Consider the following 15,426-nt stretch of genomic DNA (forward strand, 5'->3'; position numbering starts at 1 on the left):
AATTGAGACAGAACGAGAGCAATGAGAAATGGAGCCATCAAAGAAAAAAATCAAAGTCAACGATTTCTTTGTCGCTCAGAACAGAAATACAGGTGATTTGGGCTCTAAAATTAGCATATGTTTATATTTGCTCTAAATATGATCTATACTGACAAATTTTTCTGTCAGTTAACTTCTGAAAATCACCTGAGCGATACCTGTCACCCACGCAGGGTTTCAGTACCAAATCACCTGAGCGATGCCTGTCACCCACGCAGGGTTTCAATACCAAATCACCTGAGCGATGCCGGTCACCCATGCACCATGCAGGGTTTCAGTACCAAATCACTTGAGCGATGCCTGTCACCCACACAGGGTTTCATTACCAGAGCGATGGCTGTCACCCATGCAGGGTTTCAGTACCAAGGGTTTCAGTACCAAATCACTTGAGCGATGCCTGTCACCCACACAGGGTTTCAGTACCAAATCACCTGAGCGATGCCGGTCACCCATGCAGGATTTCAGTACCAAACTACCAGAGCGATGTCTGTCACCCATGCAGGGTTTCAGTACCAAATTACCAGAGCGATGGCTGTCACCCATGCAGGGTTTCAGTACCAAATTACCAGAGCGATGTCTGTCACCCATGCAGGGTTTCAGTACCAAATCACCAGAGCGATGCCGGTCACCCATGCAGGTTTTCAGTACCAAATAACCAGAGCGATGCCAGTCACCCATGCAGGGTTTCAGTACCAAATCACTTAAGCTTGAGCGATGCCTGTCACCCACGCAGGGTTTCAGTACCAAATAACCAGAGTGATGCCTGTCACCCATACCGTATTTAACATGAACACAGTACACATTTCCTGTTTATATTAACAACAATAGGATTTAAAGATCACTAGTGAAATCTTACCTTTCCAAATGAGCCCTGCCCCAACACTTTTAACAACTCAAAATCTGATGCTGACACTCTTTCTCCATCCTTCATGAGACTTGTAACATCAATCTCTCTGTCCATTTCATTGTCATTCTGAAAGCAACATAAAAAACCCACAAATATAGCATTAATATTACAAATAAACAATATTAACAACACATAGTATTGTTCATTTAAAAACAAGCATATAAATTAAGAGGCTCTGTGGGTCTAATGTTCATCAATATATAAGCAATCGTCGCAAATATTCTCATTAAAAGTATTGTATAATTATTTTCCCATTTAGGGCTCTATACATCTGCTTCAAAGCTAATCTGGTCTAAAAGTGTATATACATAGTTTATGTTAAAAGGTTCCCAACTCTTATCATTGCAATCACATGTACAATGAAAGCATTTGATAAACGATGTGATGCGATCCGAGGTGAATCTAAAATATGAAATTATTTTTAGATGGTAACACAAACAAAATTATCCTTTATAAATTACTATTCTATATCACAAATAATAATTGATATCTCTCTGATTTTCTTTCCCTAGAATTGAATGATGATCTTATTCTGTTAATTTTTTTTTTTGTACTATGAGAACTAAGACTACATTGTTTTATATATATGAACAAACAATGCGATACATAGTTCAGTGAGACAACAAGAAAATTGACCACACATACCTATATATATACAGGTGTCAAGGTATAATTACACCTTGTCTAGCTATATAGAACAGTATTACATAACAGTAAAATGGACCATACATACCTATACAGGTGTAAAGGTATAATTACACCTTGTCTAGTAGTATTACATAACAGTAAAATGGACCAGACATACCTATACAGGTGTCAAGGTATAATTACTCCTTGTCTAGTAGTATTACATAACAGTAAAAGGGACCATACATACCTATACAGGTGTCAAGGTATAATTACCCCTTGTCAAGTAGTATTACATAACAGTAAAATGGACCATACATACCTATACAGGTGTAAAGGTATAATTACACCTTGTCTAGTAGTATTACATAACAGAAAAAAGGACCATACATACCTATACAGGTATCCAGGGATAATTACACCTTGTCTAGTAGTATTACATAACAGAAAAAAGGACCATACATACCTATACAGGTATCCAGGGATAATTACACCTTGTCAAGTAGTATTACATAACAGTAAAATGGACCATACATACCAATACAGGTGTCAGGGTAAAATTACACCCTGTCTAGTAGTATTACATAACAGTAAACTGGACCATACATACCTATACAGGTGTCAAGGTATAATTACACCCTGTCTAGTAGTATTACATAACAGTAAACTGGACCATACATACCTATACAGGTGTCAAGGTATAATTACACCTTGTCAAGTAGTATTACATAACAGTAAAATTCGAGCAACACCTGACCTGGGACCAATTATTACAGGACAAATAAATTGGTCTCCTCTTATATAGCAAATTCTCCCCTCTCAATCAAAAAATGCTTAACAAAATCAAATAACTGTTGATCTACATTTTTTTGGGGGAATATTTTTAGGCTATTAGAGGAACTGATTACTAAAAATTATAAATTGATATGAATAAATGCAGTTAAAAAAGTTTTGACATATAGAAGATCACAGTACCTTAAAAGTTTAAAAGTAAAAACTGAACATTTTGCATTTATTTGGCCTTTGACCGAATGACTGCACTCTATACCATCTGTGGGTCATGCAGACATATACAATATGGAATCTGTAATAAGCAACCACCCAAGGGAAATAAAAAAAAACGGTCATTTAATAAAAATGGTCGTTTAATCAAGTTTGACCATATTTTGTACACACAACCGACTATAAACAAACGACTCCTTATTAAGACAACTGTAAACCGACCACCGCCCCACACACACGTACAGGTAGTTTAAAACAACATCGTTCAACAGTTCAGGTAAATAACTAAACAATAGTCGAGGGATAATTATGACAGTAAACAAACAACAAAGAGTGTTTGAAAAGAATATTTATTTCACTCAGAACAAAAGATTGACAGAGACTTGTTGCAGTTTTCAACTTACATGACTGTATTTTCGGTAATTACCATGATTTAAGCTAACCTAATTGTTACGAAATATATTGTTGTTGAAATGATAGCTGTTCCTGTGTTGGTGCAACAGAAGGGTCCACGCCTAATATTCCTTTAGTTTACGATGGAAACTGGAAAGAGAATCCAGTTAAAAAAAAACTAAATAAAGACAACAGCATGTTGCAGTAAGTTGCTGTAAAACGGACCGGTAGTGTTGTCGTTAGTACTTTGGCGTTGAGAATTCAGGGATGTTATTAAAGGCGTTTAATATTGATGACGAATTAGAAATGATATGTATACTAGTGGTGTGACGATAATCGGAAACATCGATTAAATCGAGTTTGAAAAGGGTCCGATCTAATAATCGATTTTGCTGATGAAAGATCGATTATGTTCAATTGTATTGTAATCCTTTTCTAACTTGAAGTAGACGCAATATCTGCACCGACATTATAATTTTGGTGGTTAATATAAACATGGAATTGTATATGGTAAAAAAGCAAAACTGCTTTTCGTTGCGTCATGTGTATTCGTTTCGTATAATACATACATCCGCATTTTGTATCAACCGAAACCGCCATATTTGAAAGCTAGTAAAATGAAGCTAGAAGAGGGTTTTTTTCGTGATAAATTATTATTAATATGCTATGTTATAGTGATTGGAGCATTCAAATCGGGATAATTAATACCGAAACTGTGAGTACACCTAGTTGTCATCAAGTTTTGAGTCAAAACAGATCTAGAGATATAATTGAATCCTTCCTTCCGCCTAGATTTCGGAAACGAATATTTTCTGATCAGGCGGCACAATTACATCAGATAACAAGAGGCCCAAAGGGCCTATATCGCTCACCTGGATACCCAAGCAATCATGGCAAAATATTCTCCAAATGAGATAAAGGGAATATGACAGACCCCAAGGCCAATCCTTGTAGCATAGCTATATTAGATTTTTCATGCCCAGCAATTTTATGTATGGTTATGGGGTGGGGATCTCAACTGTTTGCAAGCTTTGACTCAGTAACTAGGTCCCTAGAGTTGTGGCCAGACCCCAGGATCGATTCCAATATCGTGACTGCATTTGTCTCTTTATGCCTAACAATTGTATAGCCCTAACCCTAACCCTACAGTTTTGGGGTGGGGATATTAACCATTTCAAAGTTATGACCCTGGGGTTAAGTCTCCAAGGGTGGGGCAGTCCCCAAGGCCAACCTGGAAGCANTGCCCCGTCCCTCAGCCCCACCATTTGTACAATTTTGAATCCCCACCACCTAGGGATGCTACGGACGATGGACGGACGACGGACGNTTCAAGTTATGGCCCAGGAACTATGTCTCCAAGGGTGGGGCCAGACCCTAGGGACATCCTGGAAGCAAATGTGCATTCTTCTCTTTATACTCAGCAATTGTTTATATTGTTATATGGTGGGGATCTCAACCATTTCCAAGTAATACGTTTTATTGGCCCCACCCCTTAGCCTNGGCCAGTGTCTTAGGTTACATGAGTAGGTCATTTGTACCGATAAACGATCGATTATGGAGTTCACATTATCGATCTTAAATATTTGACCGATTCCCAGCACTAATGTATGCTAACATAAACATGTTTAGCGTGCAGTTGCGCTGATATTTAATGATAATTTTGCATGAGAGTGCTGTCGTGAACATCTCTCAACAGACCCGATTTCAAGAACGAAAACCCGCCAGTGTACTTCATCCAATCAGATGGAGGATATTGTAGGGTTAAAGGTTACATTGCCTAGCTAGCAGGACATTCGCGCAACCAAAGTAATTTTGCTCAGCTGCGATAAATATCGGGCCGAATTTTCACTGCTAAATCATCAATATCGGCAGTTAGACAAATTAATTTCTATTTGTTTCTGCACATCGACGAATTTACTATGAGTTCGGATTTTTTAATTTGTTCATTGAACTTGGTGAAAAGATCGCAAATTAGCCCTTTGTCAAATGTGGTGACGGTCGCAAATTTTGAGATACACAACTATTTCACCGATCGTTTGGTATATTTTTGTCAAACATGGTCGCTAAAATGTATCAAATGTGGTCGTTTAACATTATTTTGGGGTCATTTTCGGTGGTCGCTGGTCGCGTTAAAGACAGATGGTCGCTTGACCAGATTTGACTGTACTACAAGATTCATTAGGATTTCCATAACAGTTTAAAAGTTACAGACCAAGCTAAATGTTACTGACAAGTTTGCAATCATTTGACCTATGAACTCGAGTTCAAGGTTATGGTCACCCCCAGAAGATATGCACTACAAATCTTCTGTTGTGATGTAGCTATGTATATCATTGCAAGTTTTATCAAGACAAAGAAATTTTAACGATTTAGAAGTTACGGCTCAGACCCATTCTAGTCAATCTGACACATTGTCGGAAAGTCACTGTGAATTTTCCAGACAATTGATAGGTGTACAGAAAAAAAAAATGCCATGGCCCTTGTCAGTTCAATTCCAATAGACCCATTCTCTACCCTGCAGGTAGATTAACCTGTGGGGAAGTGAACTACCTATACTAAAGGTGTTAACAATAGACCATACTTACCAATGTATAATTTTTCTTAATCATAATCAGTGAGGTCTGATAATTATCAAGGCTTCAATCTACATTTCACAATTACACCAAAATAAGAAATACAAACAAAGAGCAGACAGTAACTATGTATTCAGAAAAAAATGTCAAACGTCTTACCTACCTTAGCTTTTCTGCATTGTTTTTGGCAAATTTTGATGCTCGATAGAAGGAAGCGAGAAGCTTTTATCAACAAATGACCGTCAATACAACTTTTAGAGAACTTGAAATATTTGTTTTCCTAACCTGAATAATCATTATCCGTGAAGCAGCGTTAATCATTTTGGCGCCGAAATTATAAATGGCATATATTATGGTTTTCTTAATTTGACAATAACAATAAAATATTTCTTTTAGTGGATAGTTACAATTATTTAATTTGATAACTGTATCACCATTTAAGTATATATATTGAGAACAGCAGTGTTCTAATAAAATTTAGATTTTTTGTTTCCTTAATGATAACAAGTAGCTATGCCTGGTTTAATGTTCCTGACCAAGGGATATTTTTTTAATTAAACCATAAAAATAAATCATTGATTTCAAAATTTATTAATAATTTGTCAAAATAAATATCATTGATTGGATGTCATTATAATTTATTTATTCTCAGACATATTATTTTGATGAAAATATGCATAAACAAAGATAACTCAATACTTGTGCTTTGTGAAACATACAGTTGTAAAACATTGCAAATTCTCAAAATCGTTATGAATTGATTACATATCGCTAGCCTCCTGAGAGGGATTTTTTTGTAGTTTCACTTTACACTCATCATGTACGTGTTGTCAACGCTATGTGCACTTATTTCTGCTCTTCACTTTTGGTTGGAACACTGACGATAGATGTCGATGAATGATGATTTACATTGTTCAATGGAATGTCAGTCAATATTATGTTTACATTCAAAGCTTACTGTTAACATGCACTCAATAGTAAAGCAATTATACTAATCACAAGGGTTTTCGAGGTCTGTCAAACACTGAAACAGCAGTCAGGAGCAACATTTCTGCCCGGGAAAATCAATAAATATTGACCTACATTTTGGGACGGTTTTCAGGTACGTGGATTTGCTTTGGTAATAGCATATATGGAAATTAATTGTGGTCTTAGGACAAAAGTCGGCAAGTTCGCCGTGTTTGTTTTTTATGTTTTCTGATACTGAAACCGGTATCTGGACTGACCATAGCTTTAGCAGGAGTAAAATTATTTCTGGCTCAAGATTCGATAGTTACTTTAATGGGCTTGGCATTCAGTTATTCAAAAATAATTGAAAATTATATTTAACTTTTTAAAGGAAAACATATCCATCTTTGAATTTGCTATATATAGATCAGGTGATCATGTTGTCATCTGACCATTTAAATTTGTATTTGTAAGGCTAGCAGAATTCAATTCCGGGCTAGTGGATTTTAAGTGTTTACTAGCCCCGGGCTAGATTCCTGAAAAATCTGTTTAAATGACACCTATTGCTATTGGGGGCAGTTCGCCATGGAGTGGCATAAAAAAAACTGAGTAGATTTGTTTGGAGTTGGACATCAAAAATAAGACACACAGACTTCTTCACTGTGTTTACTATTTCAGTCCGACACTAGTAACCAACCGCTGTGGTTGTACAAAACTTGGGAGTTTATCCACACAAAATGCATTTTATGTCTAACGGCAAAATAAACACCGGGTGTCATTCTACATGCCTGTTAGAAAAGCATTTCCGCATTGACCATTTTCTCGTTTCAGTTCCTACCTGCTCGTCCACAAGCATGTCTTCAGTTGAGGCTGCCTGTCAAAATAGAACAGACTGTCATAAAAATACAACCGTAATATGACCTTAGATACTAAACACATGTTGGCATATATGCATTGTTGATACTATCTAAATGAACAAAACGTTGTCAAACCACTTTCTATAAATAACCTTGGCTTAGAAAAAAATTACAAGAAAAATCCAGAGGCCTAGTAAGTCAATCCATCGTACGTTTCTAAGGCAAGGGAACCGAAAATGGAATATAAGTGATTTACCTCCGCCTCGTGGGCCATCTCCATCCGCCTCCATGGGTCTGCAAGTTGTGCCAGTGGCATTCTAGGACTGAAAAGTGGAATTTTGGAAAGTTGTGCTCGACAACACAATTCTAGCTTTGCCTAACTTTCCGAGACCCCGACACAATATGGCGGCTTCCCGTTTCAGATTGAGGCTCGCATATGTTCTACTTCCTGTGACGTAGAGAATATTTGGCACTTTGGCGGGAACTTATAATAACCTTATGACAGTCTTTCAGATTGTATACAGAATGCGAGGCTGATCATGCTCTCAAAGTTGCCAGCAAATTCAGACATCTGTTTAAGTAGCGAATGTATACAGTACATGCATTTTGGACGAGGACAAAGTTGTTCACATATCGATGCTGTCACCACTGGACACGCGGACGGGTGTGTTTTATGAAAGGCCGTTCATGTCAAAAACGAGATAAACGAACGCGTTAACATTTAACGCGTTAAACAAGGATTAAACGCGTTAAAATAGTTTTAACGCGTTAAATGCTATCACGTTAAATACATATATATATATATANAAGCCCAGGCTTATTGGCTTACATGGTAGCTACGCGCCTGGACTTATGTTTTTTAACACGTTCAAGTGTCATAAATGAATAGACCAATCAAAGTTGCAGTTACATACAGTACTTAATCATGGCTGACGACGACAGGACCTGTTTTTTGTTCAGGAAATCCTATCAACAGTGGATTACTGTTATCGTGTTGGCATTGACGGGGATGCTGGCACAATTGATTGACACACTTATACAAAGGTGCTTGTTTTATAGAAAATTGTACTTATCGTATCGTGGATGAAGGATTATTTTGGCAACGAAGCATAACCATTACTTAGGCCTAACGTAAATGCAGGCAAATTCGTCACATAAGTAAGGGTATACATCTATCAAAATGCCGATGATGAGCACCAGTCAGTACAGAAGAACACGCCTGAATGACGTCACGCAGCAACATTTGTGACGTCATCAGGCCTTCTGTGTTTTTGCTCAAAGGTGCAGACAGGTTCAAATTCTTCAAACATTTCACTAATTTGCAAATAATCTAAGTGTTTAAATGTAACACTTTGTATGTTTATGTTTCACAAGTCGTACTGATACGAACAGTTCCGAATGTGTGTGTGTAACAATAATAATTAACGTTTAAATACATGTTTTTTCTTAGTTGTGATAGTTCGTTTCGTTAACTTGAAGAAACTGATTAATGCTGTACTTTTACTTTACTAAAATAAACATATTTATTGTCAATAAAATTGAACAAGGGATTGGGCACAAGTTATTACAACTTATCACAGCTCCTCCCGTCATACATTTATAATTACATGTATGTCAACAATGATAATAGGCATAAGTTACATGAAGTAGATATACACAACTTTAATAAAACACCGTTCAAAATCTGTTGCTGGATTTGATGAAGTGATGCACATGTCTAAAAACGTAAGAGTTAAGGTCCACCGAAAGATCTGAACTGCCAAACAAAAGAAGCTCTAAATTTAAATCTATACCTAAGGCATTCAAATTTTGAAACAAAATACGCCTTTCATTGTTAAAAAGTTGACACTCAAAGAAAAAGTGAAGGCATTCTCACACAGATGTCCACAGATGCAAAATGGACTTTCGACAAGATTAACTCTGTAAAGGTCATACTTAAGGGCACTACAATTGTGCCCCAGTTCTCCAAAATTAATTATTGATCAATGCTGTTCGAGTAAGATGGCTGGGATCTGCTGAGAATAAAGATGAGGTCAATTTACATGCATCGCAATAAAGACTCAACCCTGAACAAATATAAACTTCCAAATCACTTTTTATATACACATACACCGACACTTTGGAAGACTAAAAATGAAAATTTTCCTTAAAAATGGTACACTTTCTATATACTAGTTGCAGGAAGTAATACGAAAAATGTTTTGGCAAAGTTTCGAGGTCATAGGGGTTAAAGTTAAATGTGACTGACACTTCAGAAGACCAAACATGCCTACTTTTCCATTAACGGTACACCTTTTGCATATACTTCTACATTTGCAAAAGTTGTAAGGTCACGTGCTTAAAGTTCAGAGTCACAGACACATCAGGCGACTGAACGTGCTCATTTTCTCCAAAAAAAACGTAGACTTTTTGTTTACATGTATACATTAGATAGTTGTAGGTAATTGTCCCAAGATTATTTTGACGAAATTTCACTTTTTCTCAGCAGGCGAAGACAGCTGGGCATTTAATAGCTCCAAAAATTAAACTAGTTCTGAAACTTAATGTGATATATAATATTTTGTTGATAGGTAATATTATTCACATCAATGTTATTGTTTAGAAGACTACAAAACTTGAGGAGAGATGTGGCACTAGGGAGTTTCTGACCGTTGACCAATTTATTTCAGAACATAGTAGCAGCTGTAGAGTCCATGGAGCAGGGACTACTGTCTTCTTGTCGCGATTCAGGTATGGTACACATAATAACTCTGACAGCTCTTAGCAGTTGGTTTACGAAAGAGGTGGTGGGTACCGGAATTGACCACTCATTTATTCAAAATGGGCAGAGGTAGATAGTGTTCACCCTATCTGTCTGTAAGTCCATCATACCTTGGGAACAATTTGCGTCTAGCTCCATTTATTATCAAATTTATGTCACTTTGTTATCAAACTTCCTTTGTATTCACCTTATTAAGAGTACTACATTAAAGTACATCACCATGCCCTACATCACCACGCCCTACATCACCACGCCCTACATCCCCACATCACCATGCCCTACATCCCTACATCTCTACATCACCACGCCCTACATCACCACGCCCTACATCCCTACATCACCACGCCCTACATCCCTACATCACCACGCCCTACATCCCTACATCACCACGCCCTACATCCCTACATCACCACGCCCTACATCCCTACATCACCACGCCCTACATCCCTACATCACCACGCCCTACATCCCTACATCACCACGCCCTACATCCCTACATCACCACGCCCTACATCCCTACATCACCACGCCCTACATCCCTACATCACCACGCCCTACATCCCTACATCACCACGCCCTACATCCCTACATCACCACGCCCTACATCCCTACATCACCACGCCCTACATCCCTACATCACCACGCCCTACATCCCTACATCACCACGCCCTACATCCCTACATCACCACGCCCTACATCCCTACATCACCACGCCCTACATCCCTACATCACCACGCCCTACATCCCTACATCACCACGCCCTACATCCCTACATCACCACGCCCTACATCCCTACATCACCACGCCCTACATCCCTACATCACCACGCCCTACATCCCTACATCACCACGCCCTACATCCCTACATCACCACGCCCTACATCCCTACATCACCACGCCCTACATCCCTACATCACCACGCCCTACATCCCTACATCACCACGCCCTACATCCCTACATCACCACGCCCTACATCCCTACATCACCACGCCCTACATCCCTACATCACCACGCCCTACATCCCTACATCACCACGCCCTACATCCCTACATCACCACGCCCTACATCCCTACATCACCACGCCCTACATCCCTACATCACCACGCCCTACATCCCTACATCACCACGCCCTACATCCCTACATCACCACGCCCTACATCCCTACATCACCACGCCCTACATCCCTACATCACCACGCCCTACATCCCTACATCACCACGCCCTACATCCCTACATCACCACGCCCTACATCCCTACATCACCACGCCCTACATCCCTACATCACCACGCCCTACATCCCTACATCACCACGCCCTACATCCCTACATCACCACGCCCTACATCCCTACATCACCACGCCCTACATCCCTACATCACCACGCCCTACATCCCTACATCACCACGCCCTACATCCCTACATCACCACGCCCTACATCCCTACATCACCACGCCCTACATCCCTACATCACCACGCCCTACATCCCTACATCACCACGCCCTACATCCCTACATCACCACGCCCTACATCCCTACATCACCACGCCCTACATCCCTACATCACCACGCCCTACATCCCTACATCACCACGCCCTACATCCCTACATCACCACGCCCTACATCCCTACATCACCACGCCCTACATCCCTACATCACCACGCCCTACATCCCTACATCACCACGCCCTACATCCCTACATCACCACGCCCTACATCCCTACATCACCACGCCCTACATCCCTACATCACCACGCCCTACATCCCTACATCACCACGCCCTACATCCCTACATCACCACGCCCTACATCCCTACATCACCACGCCCTACATCCCTACATCACCACGCCCTACATCCCTACATCACCACGCCCTACATCCCTACATCACCACGCCCTACATCCCTACATCACCACGCCCTACATCCCTACATCACCACGCCCTACATCCCTACATCACCACGCCCTACATCCCTACATCACCACGCCCTACATCCCTACATCACCACGCCCTACATCCCTACATCACCACGCCCTACATCCCTACATCACCACGCCCTACATCCCTACATCACCATGCCCTACATCCCTACATCACCATGCCCTACATCCCTACATCACCATGCCCTACATCGCCATGCCCATCACCATCCCCTACATCACCACGCCCTTCATCCCTACATCACCACGCCCTACATCCCTACATCCCCATGCCCTACATCCCTACATCACCACGCCCTACATCACCATGCCCTACATCACTACATCACCATGCCCTACATCCCTACATCACCATGCCCATCACCATGCCCTACATTATGGTGACATTAGTTAGATCACGGTTTACATCCGCCCCTCAGCAACTATAAGTTGCATATTCGTCAAACTATATATGGCCCTACATCTTTACTAGTAGGATGCTATACTATTGTGACCAACATAGGTTGCTGTTAACTTTAACGTCAGTTTTAACAATGTCAATTTTGGACAGCCATGGACGAAGGGTTGAGGTGAAAAGAGTTAACCCTCAGTTGGATGTAAACTCATGCAATACTGTCTAGTGGTCGTTTTTACGAAATTTCGTAAGTTCAGTTTCAGCCCTAACTGCCTTGGCAATAGACCGCCGATAACGATTGGTCACAATTAAGAGTAAACTACACTTACTGTGTACGATGTTTAGATAAAGGCCTGGCATGGATGTCTTAGGCTTTATGGTCGCTAGCCATTGCACTACACCCGTGAGTTTTAACAGTTCAAAATTAGTATTTATACAGAAATAGGGTGCGTTAACTATGCCTAAACTTCATGCATATACACTCCAGTCCACATACCTATTGTCACAATGTTTCAGTGATGCGATTTCATCATATTTAGTCAAAGTACTGATGAGTATGACCTTCAGTAAGGTTTCATAATAAAATTGCAAATTAATCTCTGCTGTAAGTTTTGATAGCACAAATCGTGACATGGGACTTTGTTAAAATTCTAAATTCTTTGTTAATTTCCCTATAGTTCAAAATTAGCACTGGGATTATAAAGAACGTTCAGAGGCATGAAAATGGTATCAATATCACCAGTATGATATTTAATGAAGATATAGTACAGTTCCATTTTGGTTTCACGATGCTGATATAAAAGGACACATCTGATTGGTTGTCAATTTTAACGCGTTAGCATTTCACGCGTTAGCATTTAACGCGATAAAATATTTTTTAACGCAATACACATGTATTTACCGCGTTAGGCCTTAACGCGATAAAAGTGCATGTTTTACGTGATAGCATTTAACGCGTTAGGCCTTAACGCGATAAAAGGGTATGTTTTACGTGATAGCATTTAACGCGTTAGGCCTTAACGCGATAAAAGTGTATGTTTTACGTGATAGCATTTAACGCGATAAAACTTTTTTTACTGGGTTAAATTGTTGTTTAACTCGTTAAATACTAACGCGTTAGTTTATCTCTTTTTTTACATGAACGGCCTTTCATAGTGTTTTGTGTTATTTACCCGTGCACACATTTCACACGTAAGTAGGCTAAGGGGGTGGATTGAGGTTATTGAACCAAGATGTTACCTAAAATTTTCTGATATCACTATAACTGATCAAGATGTAATAGACCAAATTCATTTAATTAAAGTCAATAAACCTGCTGGGCCTGACAATGTGTCCCCTAAAATAATTAAAAATCTTCTGCCTTCTATAGTAACACCTCTAAAAAATACTCTTTCAGAAAACTATCACGTCTGGTAAGATTCGACAGTCTTGGAGATCCTCCAATGTTAATGCTTTATATAAAGGTAAAGGTGCTGTGGATGATCCTAGTAAATATAGACCTATTGCTATCACTTCCTGTGTAAGTAACATTTTTAGAAAATATAGTATTTAAACATGTGTTTGATTTTATAACTAAACACCATATCATTAGTGAAAACCAGTCTGGGTTTCAACGCAGGGATTCTACAGTCAATCAGTTATCTTCTATATACGATTCAATTATTAAAACATTAGATATAAGATTAGATATAAGATTAGTTTTCTGTGATATAAGCAAAGCATTCGATAGGGTATGGCATAAAGGACTTCTTTATAAACTTAACAAATATGGTATCTCTGGTAATCTCTTTAAATGGTTTGAAAGTTACTTATCTGACAGAAATCAACGTATTATTTTTGAAGGTTATGCTTCTAATTTTAAATCAATTTCTGCTGGTGTACCACAAGGTTCTGTTCTTGGTCCCTTTTTATTTCTTATATTCATTGATGATGTTACTCATGAAATTGACAGCAATGTAAAACTTTTTTGCTGATGTAATTGTTGACACAGATGTAACTTCTCCAGCAAAAGAACTTAACGATGATCTTGAATACATTAATATTTGGGCAAAACTCTGGAATATCAATTTTAATCATAAAAAACTATTGCATTAACTGTAACTAAGAAAAATAGACAGCATCCATTGCTTATATTTGATATTTAGATAATACATGAAAATAATTATCATAAACATCTCGACGTAGTATTTAATACTAATGGTTCTTTGGGTGATCATGTTAAATATATTTATGATAAATCATGTAAAAAATTAAATATTCTGCGTATGCTAAAACATAAAATTGATAGGAAATCTTTAGAAATACTATATCTCTCCTTCATTTGTCCTACTTTAGAATATGCCTCTTCTGTCTGTGTTAACTACATAACATTGGAGAAGAAAAACTACTGGAACCGTTCAAATTAAAGCAATGAAAATTGTAATTGGCCTAAGAAGTGGTACATCTCATCGGAAATTATACTATGAAACAGGGGTTGATAAACTAAAAGATCAACGGAAAAAGCATAAACTTGTCTTAATGTATAAAATCCTCAACCACTTAACACCTGATTATTTATTTGACATCATTGAACCTTATATTAATATACATGTCAATCAACATTTACGGACAAATATATTTTTTAATATTCCTCAATCTAGAACTTGTATCTACAACTGTAGTTTTTTCCTGATGTCATGCGTCCATGGAACAATCTCGATCATTCTGTCACTTCTTCTCTGACTATCAGTTCTTTTAAAAAGAAAATTAACAAAAATTCAAACACCTCCCAGGAACATTTCTGAAGACTTCATCACCTGGAATACAAGAAAACTAAATATATTATTGTGTCAATTACGTAATAATGCTAGCAACTTAAATTTTGATAAATGCAATGATCACTTGATAGCTGATCCATCTTGCTCTTGTGGCGCATCTTGTGAAAATGCTGAACACTATTTCTTCTTCTGTCCACTTTATACTAACTATACATTTCATAACTCACATCACTAATC

General features: G+C 38.7%; 1 protein-coding gene across 1 annotated transcript in view; it reads right to left on the reverse strand.

Moving 5' to 3' along the window:
- LOC110453429 (ribosomal protein S6 kinase alpha-3-like) overlaps positions 1 to 7,662 on the reverse strand; it is an 80,723-nt gene extending 73,061 nt beyond the window's left edge. The window contains exons 1-3 of the mRNA XM_021502371.1: positions 7,603 to 7,662; positions 7,328 to 7,363; positions 896 to 1,012 (exon numbers count right to left, since the gene is read on the reverse strand). Coding sequence (XP_021358046.1) covers positions 896 to 1,012; positions 7,328 to 7,363; positions 7,603 to 7,662 — 213 coding nt within the window. The remainder of the gene's footprint in view (positions 1 to 895; positions 1,013 to 7,327; positions 7,364 to 7,602) is intronic.
- Positions 7,663 to 15,426: the final 7,764 nt, after the last annotated feature.

This window comes from Mizuhopecten yessoensis, unplaced genomic scaffold (genome assembly GCF_002113885.1).
Source record: "Mizuhopecten yessoensis strain PY_sf001 unplaced genomic scaffold, ASM211388v2 scaffold7285, whole genome shotgun sequence".
Classification (NCBI taxonomy): domain Eukaryota; kingdom Metazoa; phylum Mollusca; class Bivalvia; order Pectinida; family Pectinidae; genus Mizuhopecten; species Mizuhopecten yessoensis.